The following is a 23,545-nucleotide window of genomic DNA, read 5'->3' on the forward strand; positions in this document are numbered from 1 at the left end:
TTACACACATACTATCCGCCCCTCACCTCCTCCAACTCTATTCACTATTCATTGAAACACCCACAGTAACCATTGCTCTTGGTCTGGACTTTAACCCAGCCTTTCACTTAATACCCAGCACAAACCCTGAACCCCATGACTGTATCTCCCTAATCCATACAGCATCCTCCCCATTTCTCCATATTTCTCTTTCCTATTCCAGACCCAGGCCACACATGGTTTGTTGGTGGCAGTTCTTCAAAGCCCAGTCGGTTGACACTGGCCAAAGCTTGTTATGCTGTTATATCCCACTCATCTATTATCGAGGCTGCCATACTCCCCACTCCACCACTTCTCAGCAAGCTGAGCTAATTGCCTTAACCCATGCTCTAACTCTTGCCAAAGGACTACGTTTCAATATCTATACTAACTCTAAATACGCCTTCCACATCCTACATCACTATGCTGCCATATGGGCAGAAAAAGGTTTTCTCACTGCACAGGGATCCTCTATTATCAGTGCCCCCTTAATAAAGGCCCTTCTTAAGGCTGTTCTCCTCCCAGCCAAGGCTGGAGTTATCCACTACAGAGAACTCCAAAAACCATCAGATCCCATTGCCCAAGGAAATGCCTTAGGCAACAAAACAGCCAAAGAAGCGGTGAACACCCCAGTATCTTTCCTACAAGGCCAGTATTTTTCCTTCTCATCTATCTCCCTTACCTATTCTTCCTCCAAAAACTCACTTTGCCAGTCGCTTCCTACACAAGGCAAATGGTTCTTACACCATGGGAAGTTCCTCCTCCCTGCCTCACAAGCTCACTCTGTTTTCTCATCCTTTCATAACCATTTCCATGTAAAGTACGAGCCCCTGACTCGTCTTTAAAACCCCTTCTTTCTTTTCCATCATGGACATCCATTCTCAAAACAATCACATCTCAATGTTCTAGCTGTCACTCTACTGCTCTTCAGGGCTTTCTCAGACCCCCTCCTTTTTCTACACATCAGGCCCATGGATATTTCCCTACGCAAGATTGGCAAATAAACTTCAAGTTTTGCCTAGGTAGGCATTTACCCTGTCTCTCACTCCATCCTTGGCTGCCCTCCCTTTGTTCATCATACTCTCCTCCAGACCCCTCTTCCTGCCTGCTTATACCTAGCCTTGCTAATAAAGATGAATGATTGCCTCTCCTATCAAACCCCACTACAACCTTTAACAGCTGCAGCCCTTGCTGGTTCCCTTGGCATGTGGATCCAAGGCCCCAGCCCCCTCAGAACACTTTCTATTTTCAGTTTACACTTTCAGTTTGTCTAAGCCAAGGACTTTTTTTTCTCTGTGGTTCTTCTTACATCTGCCTTCCTACCAACTGGATAGGCATTTGTATCCTAGTTTTCTTTACTCCCAAAATTCAGCTTGCCAACAGAGATGAAAGCCTCCCTGTCCCTCTTGTGGTCCTGACATGACACAAGCAGATTACTCCATTGATCCCCTTACTTGTAGGGTTACTCGGTACAGGCATAGCAGGCCTTACCACTTCAATTGTCACTTTCCGTAGCCTCTCTAATGATTTCTCTGCTAGCATTGTAGAATTAATTCAATCATTATCCCTTCTTCAAGCTCAACTAAATTCCCTAGCTGCAGTTTTTCTCCAAAACCACAGAGGTCTTGATTTACTGACTGCTGAAAAAGGAAGTCTTTGCCTATTCCTAAATGAAGAATATTGTTTTTATGTAGATCTGTCCAGCCTTGTATATGATGCCATCAATAGATTAAAAGACAGAGCCCAAAAGCTTGCTAATCAGGCAAATGGTTATTCTGGACCTGGCTGGACTCACTGGACACTCTCTAACTGGGTGTTATGGCTTCTTCCAGTCCTTAGTCCTCTGATATCTAACTTTCTTCTTCTCTTGTTTGGACCCTGTGTTTTCAGATTAATCTCTCAATTCCTACAAAATTGTATACAAGTGATAACTGTCAGTCAATATGACAAATGCTCCTTCTAACAACCCCACATTATCACCCCTTGCCCTGAGATCTCCCAGCAGTCTAAATTCTTTCCTATTTTTAGGTTTCTGTGCCGCCCCCAATGCTGCTCAGAGAAGCCCTGAGAAACATCGCCTCATCACCCCTCTGTGCTGGCCTTCCTAATATTCCACTGCCCTTCACTTTTCATTTCTTTTCCTTTATATTACTAATATAAAAAAAAAAAACAGGAAAAACATGGACTATGCCATGGTAACCTCTGTGACCTGCATGTACACTCCAGATGAGTTCCTGGAACTAGAAAGTCTGAAGTAACTGGAAAACCACAAAAAGAATAATCAACCCCAATGGTGCCTAATTAACTTTGAGACATTCTTCTATTGTTCCTTATTCCCGCCTCAACTGATAAGGCAACTGGACTCTGTAACTGACCTTCCTCAACTGATAGGTCAACCTCGTGACTGCAGACCCTATGACCCCCTCCCAGCTTGCAAAAACTGCCCTGAACTGTAACTTCTGTAACTTTCCACTGCCTACCCCAAACCTACAAAACCAACTCCTATCCCACCACCCTCTGCTGACTCTCTTTTTGGACTCAGCCCACCTGCACCCAGGTGAATAAACAACCATGTTGCTCACACAAAGCCTGTTTGGGGGGGTCTCTTTGTTCAGAGCACACGTTTAACATTACTATTTGGGAAAAGGACAGTGGTGATTGTCATTGTCAGTTATAGCAATTACCTTCTCTTTGGTGGATTATTTACGTAATTGTAGGTGAATCCTCTGGCTTTCTCTCCCTCCCTGTCTCTCTGTCTGTCTCTCAATATTTGCCTTTGTGGACCATTTGTAATTATTCTATCATCAAAACAATGCACCATTGTATTTGGCTATGATTCATGTTTACAAACAAACCAGTAAAACCCTTTCCAGTAAGGATAAGTCTAAAAATATGAGTGTCTCTGCAAACTGGGATTAGACTACCAGGTCCCTTGTCTCTTTAAATTTCATGTTTTACCACTGAGCCTACATAGAGGTAAATAGAAATAGAACTATAGACCCATCAACATATTGCCCTAACTCCTTGTTCACACATTATAGAAATTTGATCATTATTATCCCATCACAAAAATAGTCTTCTCATTCTATCAGGAGAATTATATTCTTAACCAGCTGCACCAGCATCACTTTCTGATTCTCTAAATATTTTTCAGCAAATTCCACTAAGTAACAGTGAGATTGCAGTGTACCTTTATAATACTCTGCCTGTTCTTGAACTGTCATTGCTTTACTACTTTATGTATATTCCAAAAAGTTTGAATGACACCTACCAAGATAATAATTTTGCTCTCAGTAGCAACGAAGATGGTCTGTGTGTTATTTATCAAGTTATTCCTTATAAATGGTAAGTCATCTCCTCTGTGCGTTCCTAAGTGAGCAGTTCTTTGCCTCTTTAGGAAGGACCAAACTGAACCTTGTGATCTAGAGACAGAGCAGTTAAGAGGAAGTCAATAAGGAAACTCTGCTTTTCTGGATGATCCTAGGAGGTCCATGGGGCTAGTCACATTCATCCTTCCTCTGGTCAATCGGTTTCTTGTTTTTAAAATTCTTTCAGTTATAGTTACAGTTCCTTAGAAATGATTTGAAGAGAAAATTGTCCTTTGGCTGGGAGCAAAAATCATTGGCATCAGAGTCTCTTGTTTGGGAGTAATAACCCGGGAGAGGGAGAAATGGCACATTCAGGCTTGCCAACATTTGAAATACATGGAAAAAGGACAGTGGCAGTGCCATTGAACTCTATTGAAATCCACTGCGTTAAGAAGCTTTTCAGAAATAGGGAAATGGGAAAGTGGTTAGTGTTGTGCTAACAGCGAGTGCCTATTTTGTAAACAGAAAGAGCTGGCATGAGTAGGAGATGGGTCCCACCCATTGTTTTTAAAAGTTGAGCAGCTGTTGCTAGTTTATGAGACACCTGTGATGCGTCTGATAAGGGGGTTCCAAGAATTCAATTCTCTTGGCCCCAGAGAGGTAGGGGTGTGTGTGTGTGTGAGTGTATGTGTGTGTGCATGCACGCATGTGCGTGCATGGCCAGTGAACAAGAGTATATACACTTCATTCACTCAGTCCTATTTATGCTGAGTTACATCAGGTGCCTTGGTGCTATCCAAGGACAACAGTGTGACCTGTATTTTGGTACAGTGTATTTTTCTTAGCCTGCAACAGACAACTATACTGGCTATGGTTTTAACAGCATTATTCACTTCCATGATTCGTAGAATGCCTTCTCTGTTCACTCATCTGGTTTACAGTAGGCCAGGTGCATGTTAGCACAGTAGAGCAGGTTAAATATGGTGCAGAGTTGGATTTTCAAGGTTAACTTGACAATTACTACTCACAGAGTGGTAGTTGGTTTAATTGGAATACAGCTCCTTTGTGGGTCAGTTAGTTTTGCTTTGTTCTCTGGCCACAGACTTCACATTATGTCAGGCACATGATATCAAAGATGTGCATCTATATCAGGGGTCAGCAAAGGACAGCCTACAGACCAAAGCCACCCGCAGCTTCCTTTTGTGTGGCTAGCTAGGTAAGAGTGACTTTTAATTTTATAAAGGAGTTTAAAAAAGAAAAGATAGTTATAAAGTATACATTGTTCCATGGGATCTTTATAACAACCCTGTTTATCACCCCCATTTTATAGATAAAGAAACTGAAACCACCTTTGCAAAATTATGACCAAGGAAATTATGACAGTGAAGAAGTAAGACCTAACGAACTCCATCTTGCTTCTAACCCTTAAGATGTCCTTGTTCATTCCTGGGCGTAGGCTGAACTAACTTTGGGAAGGAATTCAGTTCATGGTTTGACTTTGAACCAAAATTGATAATAGCCCTTTCCCAAAAAGACCCCCTTCTTGCCTGAGGTCCAGTCTGCCTTTGCAGGACTAACACATTAGCTGCAAGATTAGAAATTACAGTTTAGGGGTCATGCAGCCTCTGGCTCCAAGAGTCTGAACCTTCCCAAATTTCTCCTGGGGATAACATCATTATTTAAAACCTAAGATCAGTGCTTGCAATGTTTTGGAGAGCTGTACTTAATGGATCAGCTGACACCACCCAGACTGGTAATCTGGCCTAACCAATTCTACCATCACACCCAGGAACAGAAGACAGCAGAAAAGTCTCACTTTGACCCCCTATGATTTCATATCCAGCCTAACCAATCATCACTCCCCACTTCCCAAGCCTCTACCTGCCAAATTATCTTTAAAGAACTCTGATCCCCGAATGCTCTGGGAAACTGATTTGAGTAATAATAAAACTCTGGTCTACCGCACAGCGGCTCTGTGTGAATTACTCTTTCTCCATTGCAATTCCCCTGTCTTGATAAATTGGTTCTGTCAAGGCAGTGGGCAAGGTGAACCCACTGGGCAATTACAAAACTAAAATTAACAGAAGCTAAGTAACTTGCCCAAGATGACTGACGTCTGTGGGGAGGAGAGCAACAAGTCCATTGGCTGCTCCTCTTAAACCTCCTATTTCTCCTTAAATGTGCTTTGTTACCACAAAAACAGAATGGAAAAATATGAATGAAGCTCCCAATCCACCTTTCTACTGGAACAAAAGTCCAAATACCCACTGAGAACAGCATATATTTTTATTTCAACAGTCATATGGGATTTTTCTGTCACTCAAGAGTTAACATCTTTTGAGTATGGTAAAGAATAAGGATCTAGGTTTAAGGAGAAGAAAAATGAGTTGTCTTTGTGGAATGGGAGAAGAGGAACGAGGACACATCGAGAGTGTCAAGAGTTATAAGTGGAGTGCCCACAAAACCCACAGCCCTCTACCCACTATAGGTTAAAAACAGGAAGTGGTAGTAGAACATGGCTCTCTTTCTTACTGGTACAACTTCCTCATTTAAGCTCAGACCTCTTTAACTTTTTTTTTTTTTTTTACAAAGAACCAACTAAACTAAAATTTTATTTTTACCAGCATACTTCTTTTAAATTCCTCTTTCTTTTTAGGATTATATTAGATACTATTTGAATTGGCCATCAGCAATGCATATTTCTTTTTCTAGACAAAACAAAATACCTAACTGACAGTGAGGCTAATTTAAGAGAAGGTTTGCACCAAAGAACTTAGATTTATCTACAAGGAAAGAAATGGAAGGAACTGTACAAATAATTGCTCTCCACCTGTTTCCTGCATGGCCTTTTAAAACCACCTGTTTAATTCCCTAATCTAATTTGTAAGCATTATACGCGATCACATGCTACAAGGTCACCGTGTGCTGGTTTTCTGAGAATTTTGAAATTTGGTCAGAATTTAGTCACTAAGAAATCCACTTTGGGACTGAATAATTATATGTTTCTACTCCTTTCTGTAAGTATTTTGTGAGCTTCTTAATGAAACAAAGACTCTATTAATGAGCTTCGGAGTTAAACAAATGCAACTCTCCCCTAAAAATGGGTTAAAATAAGAATTCTGTCACTTGAAAAGTTCTTTATATTTTTATTATAAAACTAAGATAATCATTAAACCATTTTGAAAATGCATAAAATAAATAAAATAAAGTATAAAGAAATCACTCAAAGTCTCTCTGTTCAGTGTTCAGGCTCACCTTAGATAAACTCTGATTTTTAAAATCTTAGAATGAAGTACATTGAAATGTTAGGTCTCATTTTTTAGTGTTATTCCTCTCTGGATGTTTGACTTTGACAGACAATGCAGCATGATGGGTAGGGACTCTGGAGTCATACTACCAGGATTTGAGAGCTCTGACAATAGCTGTGTGACCTTAGGCAAAATACTTAACCTTCCAGGGCTTCCATTACCTTATCTGTAAAATAAGGATAGTAATAGTACTACCCATAGTGAAGTGTTTTTAAAAGTGCTTAGCATGGGCCTGACATATAGTGAATACCCCAACATTTGATATGATTAATTATCAATGAAGTGTTTTGTTAATTATATTGAATCCCCTTAAGGTAAATTAAAGAGCTATAAAACTCATTTTCATATAAAAGATTATTTTTAATTTTTCAAAATATTTAACATTTTCATATGAATTTAGGGACTCAGAACACCTTGTCCCTCTCTCTGCACTTTTGGGCCTGCCTCTTTCCATTTGAGCTCTCATTAAATAAAGGAGTCTTCTTCTATGTCTCTTTCCTCTTCACTTTAGTCTCCACTGGCATGGCTTCCCCAGGCCACAAACCACTATTCCTGTCCTCAAGGCAGGACTGAGAGCCTCTGGTCCTTCACTTAAATGCTCTACTTATGCCCTATTTCCTGTTTCTACTGGCTGTCTGTCACACTGGCCTGGAAAACCCCTGAAGCTGAGCTTTCCAACAACATAAACAAGGTGACACTAAACTCTTGGTCTTCATTCTTAGTAGGGTCCTCCCCATCACCCAGCTCCTCCATCATTTTCAGCTAGTGTTCTAGTCTCTTCAACAGTGTTTTCAAATCTTTACACAGGTATTTCTCTTAGAATAATTGGGGGTAGGATGGAGAAGCAGGGAGAGTTGACAGAGGTGAAAAATGAACAGGAAAGTTCAGGGTGAAGATGAAGGAGGGTTGAGATCTTTCAGAAAGGTTGACAGGAAGTTAAAGGTAGAAAAGGGTAAGGGAGAGGCCAGCAACAGCAAAAAAGAGTGGAGAAGGATGGTTAGGCTAGCCCAGAACCAATGCATTTCCTATGGTTTGTCTAAGTCCCTTGTCCTGGATTTAAAAATTTTTGTAAATACTCTGCCTCAACCAGCAGTATGTCTGTTAGTTTTGGAGTGAGGGCTGTGGGTTAGTAGGAGACAGTGATAGATCAAAGGAGGACTAGTAATAAAGACCACTTTTACTCCAGCTTAAGGAGTTTTTATATGTACTATCCTGCTTGTTTAATTGAGGATGGTAAAAGTTTTATACTTCTAACTGGATTTAGAAGAGGAAGAATTAGAGGTTTAGTAAGGATCCCTTTTGGGATCTTCTTGCTCTAGATCTTCTTGCTCTAGATCTTCTCCTCAAAGTTGAACATAAGTCTGAACTATCAACATCTCAACAGCCCTATTACCAATTGCTGAGCTGTAGTCCTTACTTAAGGACTCCTTTTGGAAGGAGTGAAACATGGGGGAGGGGAGGCTGAAACTAATGTTTAAATATATATCCTGACAAGCAAATAATGCTTGAGGTGGGCAGATCACCTGAGGTCAGGAGTTCGAGATCAGCCTGGCCAATGTGATGAAATCTATCTCTACTAAAAAATATAAAAATTAGCCTGGTGTGGTGGCACGCACCTGTAATCCCAGCTATTTGGAAGGCTAAGGCAGTAGGATCTCTTGAACCTGGGATGTGGAGGTTGCAGTGAGCAAAGATCACGCCACTGCCCTCCAACCTGGGTAACAGAGCGAGACTGTCTCAAGAAAAAACAAAAGAAGTAATGCTTGAAGGAGTCAACTAAAAGAAGTAGACAAGACCTCACTTTTCACACTGGAAGCTAGTCAGCATCCCACAGCAATGAGAATGATTCAGCTCTAAGTGCTTTTCTTCACTGCCACCTTATCTGGGTAGCCATGGGGTCTGTGTTTACAGGTAACTCAGCTGCAGTGTTGGCACAGCATCTCAAGGCAGACAATGTGGTGGGTGATACAACAGCACAGTGCAGTGAGAAACAGAAAGAACTGGGATGTATATGCCACAGGGCCAGAGCTCAGGGTTTTCAGTCTTGCTGCTCTAAGTGAGGTCAGTGGACCAGTAGCAGCAGCAGCATCTGGCAGCTTGTTAGAAATGCTGTATCTCGGGTCCCAACCCCATGACCTGATCCGTTTTAACAAGATCCTTATTCGCACACACATTAAAGTTTGAGAATAGCTGCTTTCAAGTTTGCAAGGGAGAATCATGCTAGGGAGGGCTGGTAATGATTTTCTCTTCTTTTGGGAGGAATGGGTACTGGAGGAGTTGAAAGCAGTCAGCTGCATGGCAGCCCCAAACACCCCCATCTGAACTATTTCTGGATCTGAAGCAGTAGCGGCTGCTTTACCTCCACCCCTACCAAAGGCTCTGATGCTGTGTTGGAAGGATGTCCTATGATTTGTTGCTGTGTAGCTAGGCTTTTAAAATATAATCTTATCTCCCTTAAAGTGTCCTGAGGTTGGTTTTTGTTGTTGGTTGGGTTTTTTTTTCGGGGGGAGGTTTGGGTTTTGGGTTTTGGGGTATACTTTATATACAATAAAATTCTCCAATTTAAAGGGTGAGATTTGTTAAGTTTACCCAAATACAGTTGTGAAATCACCATCACAACCACGGTATAGAACATTTCAATCACATTAAATGTTTTGGTTTTATTTGTTGTCACAGCTTTCCACTTTATTAGCATATAGTAATTTTAAATATGAAATTAATAACAACATTATTCATATAATCTTTGGGTAAATTTTGGAAAACCAAATAATTACAATCCTGTTAATATGATTCAAAACAATGACAAACAACGTTTATTAAATAGATGTTTAGATGTTCATTATTTAAAAGATGGGTCAAAATTTTCTTGCAGCAAAAAGAATAAATATATCTAGGACTACTGTCAGAAATCTTTTCCTTTCTTTTTCTCTTCATGCCACTTTGTCTAAGATACTATCAGAAATCTTTTTAAAAATCATGGATATCACAAATATCCTCAGAAAATTAGAAATAGGCTAATTTAATTCCAACTTTCACAAATAGCAAAAAGTAGATGCCAGGCAATAGTGTAAAGAAAATTATTAATCAGCTTGTGAATGTGCAATGACTGCAGAAAAGATTGCTCTGTAGAGGCCAACAGAGTGTTTCTAGATAGCTAATAAACTAATATCTTTTGAGTTAAGAGTGAGCTAAGTAGATCACGAGACTATCTTAATAGAGGGAATCTTGATTTTAGTTAAGATATTTGGCATAGTCTCACATCACTTGCCAATGAGGTTCTAATGTTTGTAAATGCACTTATTCTCAGCAAAGACTGTTATGTGTGTGTTTGATGCTGACTGTAAATAGGTGAATAGGTCAATTAAACTGTCATGGCCTGTCTTACAGTCTAGTGATGGAGACACATAATAAAGCATTAAAATAAAAAGATTACTTTGGCTGCTGGGTAGAAGATGGATGTGAGGAGGCAAGACAAGGGAGATAAGTAAAGATGATCACAGTTATCCAGAAATTAAAGACAATAGCTCACACTAGAGTGGGGTCAGTGGAGATGGGGAAAATGACTATGGATTTGGGATAAATTTTGGGGGTAGAAATGATAGGACACTTGCCAATGAACTAGATATAAAGGGTGAAGGAATAGGTGAGAGATAAGGATGACTTCCAGGCTTCAAGCAGTTGGCTGAACAATGGGCCATTTCCAGATGGTCTTATTCAAAGTTGATGCCAGTGACTTGGATGAAGGTACACTCAAGATATGAAGTTGGATGCAGTGGTTGAAATGTAAGTAAAAAGGATCAACAATTTAAGAAGAGATCATGAGACTTGAAAGATAAAATGTAATGGAAATAAATATAGGTCTTGCACTTAGCTTCAAAAACAAACAAAAAAAAGTACAGAAGATAGAATCATGAAGACAGCCTAGTAGCACTCATACCAGAAGCTCAAAAAATGAAAAGTGTGTGGGGGTTGCTGTAAAAATGAATTCCAAAATAGATTGCCTTGAAAGTAGAAAGATGTCCGACTCAGAGAAATTAAAAATCCTGTCATGCTTTGCGCTATTTGGATCAAATCGGATGTTATAGCATTGGGTTCATCTCAGTATACAGCCTTTAAAAAGGATGGTTGAGGAACTGGACCATGACTGAGATGTAAACAGCCCAAACACTTCATCACAAGATGAACAGTTCAAAGAACTAAAGGTGTTTGAGTTAAAAAGCACAATCTTAAAATGAGCATCCTCCGGACTGTTAGGTAGGAGAGGTGTTAGATTTCAAGTAGAGTCTAATAGGTCCAGAAAGTAAAATGAGGACCCAAGGAAAGAAGTAGCAATAGTGATTTCAGCTCAGCCACAGTTACAAAGCACAGAACTTTACAGAAATGAATGGGTTGCATAATGTGTCCCCTTTTAAAAGACACTTTGCAGACCTTGATGCCAGTGTGTTGGCATGGAGCATAGCGGTTTCCTGTCCTGGGTGAAAAGCCTGTGCTGAACTAGATCCTCTCTGAAAGTCTCTCCCTGCTTCAGGAGTCTAGAATTCTAGGTTTCTTCTCAGGAGACTCAAAAATCTACAGGATGTCCTGCACTACATCTTTCAAAATGTTGCTGACACAAAGACTCTTGAAGGTTCCTGACCACATTCTTCACCATTCTAACTCTCCTGCCACACCTTCCCCATGACCTATGTACAGTTACATGCTCTAGATCTTCTCCTCAAAGTTGCACCTAAGTCTGAACTATCAACATCTCAACAGCCCTATTACCAATTGCTGAGCTGTAGTCCTTACTCAAGTATGCCTTTTTCAGCAACCAGTTTTTGCCCCACCCGTATTAATACTTGTGGTTGATGGTTAACAACATTGAAGCTTAAATTATATCCAGATGAAATTTTAAAAAGGAATCACTAGTGTTCCTCAGTGGTAGCACAGGAATCCCAGCATGTGTTTCTCTTCAGGAAACCATAATTATATGTACATATACTACCTGGACTTTAAGGGGCATAATCATGCTCTAAACAGAAGTGTCCAATACATACTCTCCAGTTATTCCTCTTTCCTCTTTCTCTTAGATGTCATGGTCTCCGTGTCTCAAGACATCTATGATTTGATTTTCTAACCCATTAGAGTCATTTAGACAACATATTGCTTCTTTGTAAGAATCTGAACAAAGAGGTGTACTTTTCTAAATTTTAATCCTATTAATGCCAGATTCTGGTATAGTCTAAAGTATTCTTAGAATTTTACTTTTACAGTTTGCCTCTTAGTGATCTGATAGGAAAGGAGGTTTTACTTTATATTAGTTTTCAGTCTTGGAAGAGGTCTACACTTCAGAAGGGACTAAGAAGAGAGTCTTTGCTAATCATACAGTTAAAGACAAAAGCCATCAGACTCTTAGTACTCTTAGTACTCTGGGGTGCAATGTTATGTCTCTTAAACATGGGAGAAGAGGTTGTTTTCATCACTGTAGGAGCACCTCATTCTGTTGTGTTTATGTAGGGGGAAGATGATAAGTGAACACTACTAAAATCTTCCCTAATCGACACTTTTCTCCTACTTGAAAAAAGAGGGATAGCAGTTTCTGATGCTCAAAGGGCCAGATGCCAGCTGAGCATCATCTACAAAGAGATTCAACACACAGAATGTGTTAAGACACAACCATTTGCAAGAACCACATGGTTCAAGGGGCTACTGACTGAGGGAACACAGCAAATGTTTCCTTAGAATGTTTCTTTTGCTAATAAATACTGAGTTCTCCAGGGTTAAGGCCTTTTGTAAATCATTATGTAGATATTCATAATTATGCCCTCCTCCTAGGCACATAGTTTGTACAAGTTCATACTCTTTATACGTTAGCCTTGGGACCATGGGAAAATCCTTTTGGTCACTTTTGGTCCCAGCAGAGTAGACCCAACAGGGCACATGGTCACTCCAGATTAGCACCTGACTCATCCTAAGATGCCACCCATTTTATCCCCACTAGGAAGCCTGCGCTCTTCTGTGCGACATGGAAATCCTCTAGGACCTGTCACATGTATGTGTAGAAATGGCTACTTAGTGTGTGTCCCTCAAAACATGAGTGAACTCTGCAAGAAACTCAAAGCTTGCTTCTATGTAAAATAATGCTTATCTTATCTGATGGAAACAAAATCATGCCACAATTAGGTTCTGTATTTTATTCTGTGGCAGAGCATATCAAATCATGTTCTGTTACATATCTCAGAACTACTGGGTTGGTTAATAAATGCTTGCTCTTCATTTCTTACATCCTTCAACCTGAAGAGATAATAATTAGTCCATTTTGATGCTGATGATAAAGTCATATCTGGGACTGGGTAATTCATAAAGAAAAAGAGGGTTAAAGAACTCACAGTTCCATGTGGCTGCGGAGGCCTCACAATCATGGCAGAAGGTAAAAGCCATGTCTTACTTGCCTGTGGATGAGAGAGAATTGAGAGATAAGCGAAAGGGGTTTCCCCTTATTTAAAAAACCATCAGATCTTGTTAGACTTATTCACTACCACAGGAACAGTATGGGGGAAACCAACCCCATGATTCAATTATCTCCCACCGGATCCCTCTCATAACACATGGGAATTATGGGAGCTACAATTCAAGATGAGATTTGGGTGGGTACACAGCCAAACAACCATATCAGTCTGCCTCCTCACTCAAGGATTTTGGAGAAGTAAGTATAGATCTGAATGCACTTCCTTACCAATCATATCTTAACCTAAATTCCCCTTTACTGGCAGATCAGTTGGGCCTTTAACCAAAGTGTTAGGTCTTCTGTTCTTTCTCCTAGTGTTTGTTTTGCCTTTGCTGAGCTCTGCCCCTATTTTGTTTGCTGGCCAGTTTCTGCCAGTCCATCTGTTCTGCTGTTGACCGTTCTGTACTCCTGGTTTATCTCCTCATGGCTGCCCCATATGTGGGAGAAGCAAAATGCTACAGGATCAGAGACAGCTGAGAAGCAGTCATTCTGCCTGGGGCCAGGGAAGGCAATTGAGGAGGTGGCATCTGAGCTGGGGCCTTGAGCAGCCTTCAACAGGTGTGCTGGGAGGGGAAAGGGCCAGGAGGAGGCAGCCCACGCAGAGCGAACTGCATGATGTGCCAAGTGCCTCTCAACAGCACTTGGTGAAAAAATAATTGCCTTTAATGACTCAAACATAGAGTCAATTGCAGTAATGTATTGTTCTGGGGATATATTTTCCCACATCAGGAAGTGAACGGTTTCAATTGGGGACTGGATTTTTTTTTCTTCTTTTTAATAAATAGGCTTTATTCTCAGTTATCATGTCTGTTTTAACCAAATGTTTCAGAAATCATCTGTATAATCTCCCACATTATTTTAACTGCACTTTTCCTTGAGAAGAGTTTGATAATGAGCCAGATGTACTAAAACAAAAACATGAATTCATCATTCAAAAAAGTCTTTTCATTATACTTGATTGTCAGATTTTCCCACTAGTTAGCAAAGAGTGCTTATTTATCTAAGAGGAACCAGGTGCAAAAAAAAGTGAATTACATTAGTGGCCTAATATATAGATTTTAAGATAGCCATGAAGTAATAGATGAAAAGAGCCCAGACATCATTTGGCTTGTATCTTTATATTATGGGCAATGAATCCAGAGATGGGAAATGTTAAGCAAGTTGCCCAAAGTCAGGTGGTCATTCTCCTAAGGTCACTGCCAGCCTTCCCCTTTACCCCTCCCATCCCATTCTCACACTCTCTCATCCAGATGTAACAGAGATTACATCATTTACTACAAAAGCTTTCTTTCATAATGTTGTTTTAAAGTCATCTCAACCGAAATGTTCCCAGAGAGCTATTTGGGCTTTGAATTACGTAAAGAATTTGAACTGTTACTCAGATTCTAATGAGCACTTCTTTATTTGGTAGGACATTTTTACTGTGGATTTTAAAACAGGGATGACTAATAGGTTCCAAAATTTGGATACTATTAACAAATAGTGTTAACTATACAAATAAACCTTTGCCCTTCTAAAATGTAAAGTCAGAATATATTCTTTTCTAGTTATTACAACAAGATTTATTTTCTTTGTTTTAGGGTACTTTTGACTTCAGTGACATTGCTGTCTATATATTCAATAAACCTCCTACTGATCTGTTCAAAAGAAACAGGTAAGCTGAGAATATGTTTGATTTTGTAAAAACCAGGGTGAATTATTTTTATGGTGACATTATGAACAAATGATGCTCTCTCTGTACAACAATTTGACTATTAAAAAGAAAGACTGGGGCTGGGTGCAGTGGCTCACTCCTGTAATCCCAGAACTTTGGGAGGCTGAGGCAGATGGATCTTGAGGTTGGGAGATCAAGACCATCCTGGTCAACATGGTGAAACCCCTTCTCTACCAAAAATACAAAAAATTAGCTGGGCATGGTGGTGCCTGCCTGTAGTCCTAGCTACTCAGGAGGCTGAGGCAGGAGAATCACTTGAACATGGGAGGTGGAGGCTGCAGTGAACTGAGATCATGCCACTGCACTCCAGCCTGGGCAACAGAGCAATACTCTGTCTCAAAAGAAAAAAAGAAAGAAAGAAAGAAAGAAAGACTACTTTGACCTAGAGTAATTGGAAGAGCTTTGGAAATTTGTCTAGAGAAACAGTTGCAGCACTATATAAATTAAATTGGCATGGACAATGAGCAAATAATGTTGTCACTTAAAGTGAACCCTCCATTATACCTTTTTTCTAGTTTAAAATGACTTCATTTTAAAAGCTTCAGTTTTTCCTTAGTTCTTTATATATCCAGAGCAAAGATCCCATGTTTTTATATTATAGCTTCCAAGGTTTTGAAAGTAAACAGACCTTTCATTCTCTTGTGCCTATTCCAAGGAGAAAATGTTACTCCTGAGGCACTGTGGGAGTGAGCAAGCTATGAAGAGCCTTCAAGTACTCTGGGCAGTGTAATACCTGAAGTGTTTATTTTCTATTTCTGGGACACTGGATTATGTTTGTAATTCTTTGACTTTTACATTAGCTGAAACCACATTGGCCAACTATTATTGTATATACATGACTCAGTTTAACTGGAACATTTTGTAATAAACTGAGGAGCTGACCATTGTCTAGTTTAAACACCAGTCTTTTGAGAGATTAAACAAAGGTTTAATTATAGCCTGTCACATATTGCTCTCTGTGAACCTTTTGAAAATATGGACTGAACAGTTATAAAGAAATATAAACACTTTTTAAAAAATAAATGGTTTAGAATTTTAGTAGTTATTGAGATGAGCTAGTTGCTCATCAAATTTTGCTACAGATGAAATATACTTTCGACAGATTAGTCTTCTGCTCTCTTTTGGGAGTTGCGTGTATTTGAACTACATTTTATGAATGATTACATTTCATATGTCATGGCTATTAAAATGTTTCCAAGCTTGTTATTACATTTAGAACATGGAGGCATTGATGGGATGTTATTAAGATAATTCCTTGTTAGCCTAATCAGTTAAGGTAGTTAATTCAAAAGGAATCTTTTTGCCTCAACTTTTAGGATCTTTTTAAATCAAATATGTATATTAATGGTATCTACTAGATCTGAGAAAAATATCACAGAGGGAATTTCCCCTTTGTGAGATAGAGGTAGTTAAAAATAAGCCTTATGACCTAATAGTTAATCGTAACGCTTTGTTAGCCAACTTGAAAAAGGAGAAATGATGGTTGCGTCTGACATTTTAAAATATCAAGAGTTGTTTTATAATGAGGATGCCTTAACCCCTGCAAAGCCAAGAAGACTATTTGTGTGAGTTTGAGAAAGGCACACAATAATTTGGGGAACAGTCAACAGAGTGACAAAATCTTGACTATTTTTAACTTTCTGAACCCTGTCATTTTTTGTTTTCTCAAATTTGATTTTTAAATAGGCTGCATGGTATATGAAAAGCTGGGGGAACAAGTTTTTGGCACCACAGGGAAGTTCGTAATCTTTGGAGCCACCTCTCTTCAGAACACTGGAGGTAAAAAGAACATGCTTTTCTATACATAACTTGAAACTAATTCTGGTGGTTGAGTGGCCGCATGAATTTTAACATAATTCAAACAGTTATCATCCTCATTGCTAAAATGGCACAGGAAAAGTAAAGCAGAGACAGCAGTCACTTATTTAAAGCCACAAATCCTGCTGGAGTAGCTAAAGTTCTTGACGGTTGGTCTAAGAACAGGCTGATAACTTTTAATATAGCTTGTAACTTAAGTCTTCATATCTTCTTTCTAAAAATGTTCTCATTTTCTTCCAGCAATGCTGAGCTACCTCTTCATAGTAAAAAATGAACTACCCTCTGCCATAAAGTTTCTAATGGGAAAGGAAGAGGCATTTTCGTAAGTTATAGACCATTTTTTAACGGTATAATTAAAATGTTTTTAATTTAAATATGGGCTAACCAAAATTCTTGCTTTATGAATATTGCAGAAAGTTTTTCCTAGGATGTTTTTTGTTTGTTTGTTGTTTCAACAGTAAATTTCTTTGGGGCTATATAAATGAAAGAAGCAGGGAGAGCCATTTGAATATGAACATTTGAAAAGTAGATTTATCTGTTATGCTGTGAGCGGTTGACACTGCATTTTCGCAAGAGCCTGAAATCTATATCCAGTTTCTGTGAAATAGAACAGATATGGAGTATTTTTAACACAAAAGTGGAACATGCAAAAAAAATTAAGACCCTAGCCTCTTGCTTAAAGAAGGGACATAGCATTTTGGGAGCAAAATTTACATGAGCCAACCTCATTAAAGATGTAGCTAACCCTGGAAAATGTTGCAGCTACATTTGGCACAATTGTGTTTTGACTCTGTCTTGTTTAACAGTTCTTGTCTGTCTTAGTTTCTCTGTTTTCTTTCAAGGGAGAATCGTAGAAGCCAGAGTTTCTAGTGTTCTCAGGATTCAAGGTCAAATCCAAGGGATCAGGGAGAGAGAAATGCCTACCTGTGGTGACTTGTTTCTCGCTGATACTAGCCCAGCAAAACAAAAAGGAGCTTTCTCTTTAAATAATTGATAAGACAAGTTGTAATCTGACAGAATGCAATGTATACATTCAGCTTTGAAACCATGTAAATAATTCGAAGGAATGCCACATTTAGCCAATGGGAAAGGAAAAGAAAACAATATTCCTTCTTCCATTACGTGGGAGTGAAGCTGTAGTAAATAAGTAGTGGTTGGGTTGAAGTGTTTGGATAAGACCTGAATAATGATTTTAAAAATTAATGGATATAGTAAAAATTAATAAAAAGTTTACATTGGAGAGGACAAAAGTCACTTTCTAAAAAAATATAACCTAACCACTTAAATGCGTTTCAGAGCCTGGTACGTGGATGGCCGAGTTCTGGTGGTAATAGTTACCTTTGGCATAATTCTCCCTCTGTGTCTCTTGAAGAACTTAGGTAAGGATAGACTTTGTTTTTATAGTATTCTGCAGTGCTCAAGTGAATCAGAAACTGAATAAAAATGGACAGTATTGCCCTCTGCTTCTCCTCTGCATGCACTTAAAGATTAGTGATGCACTTAATGATAAATTGTAAGTATTAATCAGGCCTAACTTTAATATGGGATAAAAACAATAGTCAGTGTGTGACCTCCTAAACAATCCCTCTACTGAGCTGTGGAGGGGAAAGGAAGGTTCTAGGGCCAGGACAAACGGGGCTATTTTCAATAGTAGAACTTCTATGCTACTCTAAGAAAGGTCCAGAAAATGGAATTCTCCCTGTATGAAGTCTTAAATACCCTAATTATTTAGGTAAATACATTTTCAAATCTAGTATGGAGACAGCTGCCTAGATTTTAAGCCCTAAGTATTATGAATCATGCATAAATTTAGTCTAACCAGACTCAATTATTTCTTTCTCAAGCAGGAGAGAGAAATCAAAAGTCAGAAGTGGTGGATAATCTCCAAGTCATATCCATTTGGCTTTGATCTACTACTTGTTTTTATGCTTGTGTTTGGAAACAAGAATGCCTGATGTTAGGGAAATTTTATACATTGAATAATGTGGCCAGACTGCCATCCAGTCAAAAACCTGTAAAATGTATTTACTTTAATTCTGGACTAATTCAAACAGAAGTTTGGCTAAAAGTTCTTCAAACAATAATTATGAGCCACAGTTTTTTGTTTTGCTTTGGATATAATGTATCAGACCTCTGTATAAACCTCACAGAACAGCTCCAGAGGTCTGATACATTATATCCAAACTTATTTTCTGGTTTCTGCATCTGTGTTTTCTGTACCTATAGAGGTTGCTCTTTTCAGTTAAGTAGAGAAAGGCTCTTCCCCAGGGATGAGAATAATGCAGTACCGAAATGCTACTTAACTCTACCTTTTTGGAGGTCACGGTGGCAGTTGGAGTCTCCCAGGCATTCTAGAAATTCGCTTTATCTATTCTCTCATATGGGGAGAAAAGTATTATAATTGACATTCAGTATGCACACAATAAGTGCATAACTGAAGGGATCAAGGAGTAAATGGGTTTGCCCATAGGTTTCCATCAGAGTCCACCAGCACAGACTTATGGCAAAAATTGGAAGGCTGTTTTCCGCTGGATTCTGGGAATCTGTGTTCTCTAGTGTGCCAGGGAGAGTTGGAAGCAAAGCACATAATGTAATGTTTTTATTCAGAGCCCCATTTTTTGCCAAATAAAGTAGCACTGTCAAATAATAAATCTTGTATTCACTTGGGCATGTGTGTTTATTGTTGGAGCTCTAAAATATGCTTGAAATAACGCACTGAAATAAATGAGGTGATGAATTTGAAGTAATAAGAGTTTATGATGGTAGCTCCAAATTTTTAAAAAACAGAAAAAAAGAAATAATTTATTTTTTACTCTTTTTTTTTAAAGGGTATCTTGGCTATACTAGTGGATTTTCCTTGAGCTGCATGGTTTTTTTTCTAATAGTGGTAAGTGCTGATTGAAATGGCTGGTTTGGCTTTGTGATAGTACTATTCATTATTTGGCTTTACTAAAGTCTATATTGTTTCTACTATACTTCTTAATACCAGGTTATTTACAAGAAATTTCAAATTCCCTGCATTGTTCCAGAGCTAAACTCAACAATAAGCGCTAATTCAACAAATGCTGACATGTGTACGCCAAAATATGTTACCTTCAATTCAAAGGTAAGTTTCCTGATCCTTTGCAGATAAAAGGATTGGGATTTTTAAAGGAGCACTTTTATTAAGAGTATTCTATTTCTTATACTTGTAATTGCATTACATGGTACCATTGCTTCCAGATTACACAATCTATGTAGAGATCCTTGAGAAATATACAAATATTATATTTTACACTCTCTCTCTTACCCTTAAGCATTCTCTGTCAAAATCCCATTCTGGATAATGGTCTCAGCTCTTCCTGTGTAGAGGACTGGTTGATGCTTTAAAAACAGATTAATAACATCCTTAGCCCCCTGTTTCTTATATGGTGATGACAGAAGGGAATAATGCAGACTTCCTCAGCTTGCCCAGCTGAAATATAGATGCCACCATAAACTGGGACTTAGAAAACCCTCATACTATTAAAATATTGTTGATACTATGGGAAACAGGATTATGGAGTCAGTCAGGGTTGGATTTGAATCCTCAGGCAAGTCACCCAACCCCTTGAGTAAAAATAAGTGTTCTGTTCTGTATCTTACAAGGTTTTGTTAGAATGTCCCCGGCATAGTGCATCAGCAGAGTTAGGGCATAAGATAGGTTAGTTTTCCTTCCTTCCCCCCACCTCTTTTTGCATAGGAAATTAGATTGAGTTTAAGAGTTTCAAACAGCCTTATCTAAGAAAACTAAATAGATCACAATCTCTCTCTTTCTTTCTGATTGTAAGAATACAGCCAAAGTAGTGCAATGTGAAACAGATTTTCTTTTCAGAGGGTATCTTTTAAGTCTGATTCAATGCAGCTGACATAGAGCAAAGAGCAGTTAACTAGAGGTGGGAGTGCTGGGCCAGTCGCCTGACCTGTTGGAGGGAGCCAGGAGAACAGCCACGGTCTGCCTACTGCTCACTGCTCAGGACTGCTGTGGAGATCCAACGAGCTATCCTAGGAAGAGTGCCATGTAACTGGCTCATGCTGTATAAACAGGGGATGTTGTACACTTGGAGTACATAAAATACGCCGTAGGTGAGCCAAATCCAAAGTCCCTCTGTGACGAGTGGCTAATGGCTCAAGCTAGATAAACTCTCTTAGAAAAGCTGCTTCTATTTTAGAGATCAAAACCCTCCTAATAACTGAATAATCCAGGGATTCTCAAGAGCTGTCAGATAAAAAGACAGCTTAGAAATACTGGAGCTGTGTCATTTTTATGGTAAAAGTGTTTTTTTTCCCTAATGTCTGTTCTTTTCTCTCAAATAGACCGTGTATGCTTTACCAACCATTGCATTTGCATTTGTCTGCCACCCATCAGTCCTGCCAATTTACAGTGAGCTTAAAGAGTAAGAAATTTGTTTAATTTATCTTAATCGTTTTACATCCCCTCATTAATAGGCAAATATAGAATTAAAATAAACAGACTTGTCTAATGAACCTTGGTGGATTCATCACCCAGCTTCAACATTTACTCACATTCTGCCATTCTTGAACAAGTATTGTATTTTAAGAAACAAGAAAGCATGAATAATCAGAAACTTCAATATTTTGTGGGGCCATAAATACAGAAAGGAGTCAACCATGTGGGCTTTTTCATTAATTTGGTTTTTCAAATACTGTATCACCGAGGAGAGTTTAAGTATTTGTGTTGCTTTCCATTACGTATGCATATTTTGCAAGTGGGTGATAATCTTCAGATTTATCTATAAACGGCTAAATACATTGTCTCTGATTTGGCTGTTGGTTTGGGTGAAAAGGCTAGTAAATCAGACAATAAGAAATCAATGTTAAGACCACAAACTAGGAAAAAAGAATACTGCTGTTTAATTTTAACTATTAAGAAAATTCTATGGATTTATTGATTTATTTTTGATTGCTTGTTTTGAGAAAATTAAGCCCTCCTTATAAACTTCATGTGTTCTCTTTTTAGCCTACAGTTATCAAACATATACAAAAATAGTCACCATGGTGTAATCTTAAAAACTTAAAGCAGATAGACAATATTGGTATTTATTTCCATTTTGAAACAAAGTTGATGTGATTTAGCATTGAATTCACTCATTTTTTTTTCATATTTAATTGATACATGGCTAAATTTTAAACCATCTACTCTATGTATATATATGTCACTCCTAGTGATCCTCTAAAATTTAAATATATCTTTGACATCTTTTAATAGTTCAGCTTTTAGTTTTAGTTTTTAATTTTCTGAAGTGTATACTTCTCAAGTTTTCTTTACTTGTTTTTTTTTTTTTTTTTTTGAGACAGAGTCTTGCTTTGTCACCCAGGCTGGTGTGCAATAGGGTGATTTCAGCTCACTTCAGCCTCAACTTCCAAGGTCAAGCAATCCTCTCACCTCATCCTCCAAGGTAGCTGGAATTATAGGCACATACCTCCAAGCCCAGCTAATTTTTGTATTTTCTGTAGACACAGAGTTTCACCATGTTGCCCAGGCTGGTCTTAAACTCCTGAGCTCAGGTGATTAGCCTGCCTCCCAAAGTGCTGGGATTACAGGCATGAGCTGCCGTGCCTAGCCTACATCTCAATTTTTCTTATTTTCCATACTCCCATGGCATCCCAGATTCCTTGCTATGACACAGTCAAATGTTATGACTATCTGTGGTCTGTTATTGAATACAAGTCTTGCAGATTAATTATTTGGGCAGTTAAATAAACTTAGAGGGTCATCCCAACCCCAGAGTGAACTTGACCGAAGAGATAGAGCCCTTCATCATCCCAGCTGTGAACTCTTGGACACTCGGTGCTCTGGAGACCTACAGACTTCCAGGTGTATCCCTGAGGCCACCCAACAGGAAAATCAGAACCTAAAACAGCAGCTTTAGAGACAGAACACCTGAGGTCACGTTCCAGCTCTGCCACTAATCTCTGGAGCTAGGAGAACAGCATTGATTTTTTTTTTTTCTGCCTTTTTTCCTTTGCCCAGCTAGTGTGGAGATAATATCAAGCACAAATATTTAAAAAAATGCTGTCTGCCCTTCAGATGAGAACTTGATATTCTTTTAAAAGAATGGGGAAGAACACTTAAGGGAGTGTAGTTCCATGGGTCTCACTCTCAATACCAATTCAGTATAAAAGAGTTTACTTTAAACTGGCATAACTGCCAGGGGTAACTTCACCTATTCAGATCTGCCCTAATCTGATAGCAGCAAAGTTAAATCAGTATTCTTCAGTGTTAACATTGCCACTTAAATTCAGTGATATGATGTTTAATTGTTAAAAATTTTTTTTTTTCAGCCGATCACAGAAAAAAATGCAGATGGTTTCAAACATCTCCTTTTTTGCCATGTTTGTTATGTACTTCTTGACTGCCATTTTTGGCTACTTGACATTCTATGGTAAGTAATTTCTGCTGGTACATAAATATAAATATTTGTAAACAAATTAGTAAAAATAAGTATTGAAATAACTTTTAACGTGAAAGGTAAAGAAAGCAACAAAGCTACTCATTGGTTTCTCTAGTTTTTTCTTCTGCTTAAAGCAATTGTGATGTTTCCTTTATTATTCATGCAGACTGCAGAATAAAATAATCACTAAAACAATATAATCTTTTTATCCTAACAGTGTCCTTAAAGGAAATTGCATTTTAGAATCATGCTACCTTTACTGAGGAAAGTTTAAAACTACATCAGAGAAGGCTTTCCTAATTGACACTGCAAATTAGGTCAGATTCCATTAATAGAATAGAGAGACAGAGACAGATGCTGAAAGTGAGAAAGAGCAGAGTGCTACACTCATGACACTCTGAGTTAATTAAAAATGAAACTCCTAATTGTTCACTGGAAGTTGGAGCCGAGCCTTGCAA

The 23,545-nt window shown here is 38.6% G+C and overlaps 1 protein-coding gene across 1 annotated transcript in view; it reads left to right on the plus strand.

Moving 5' to 3' along the window:
- The window catches only part of SLC38A1 (solute carrier family 38 member 1), a 59,963-nt gene that overhangs the window by 31,272 nt on the left and 5,146 nt on the right, over positions 1–23,545 (plus strand). The window contains exons 6-13 of the mRNA XM_012459088.3: positions 14,702–14,775; positions 16,522–16,614; positions 16,894–16,975; positions 17,950–18,032; positions 19,482–19,540; positions 19,643–19,759; positions 20,989–21,068; positions 22,978–23,078. Of these exons, the coding sequence (XP_012314511.1) occupies positions 14,702–14,775; positions 16,522–16,614; positions 16,894–16,975; positions 17,950–18,032; positions 19,482–19,540; positions 19,643–19,759; positions 20,989–21,068; positions 22,978–23,078 (689 nt within the window). The remainder of the gene's footprint in view (positions 1–14,701; positions 14,776–16,521; positions 16,615–16,893; positions 16,976–17,949; positions 18,033–19,481; positions 19,541–19,642; positions 19,760–20,988; positions 21,069–22,977; positions 23,079–23,545) is intronic.

The sequence above is a fragment of the Aotus nancymaae genome, unplaced genomic scaffold (assembly GCF_030222135.1).
Source record: "Aotus nancymaae isolate 86718 unplaced genomic scaffold, 86718_ANA_hifiasm-v0.15.2.pri h1tg000092l, whole genome shotgun sequence".
Taxonomy (NCBI): Eukaryota; Metazoa; Chordata; class Mammalia; order Primates; family Aotidae; genus Aotus; species Aotus nancymaae.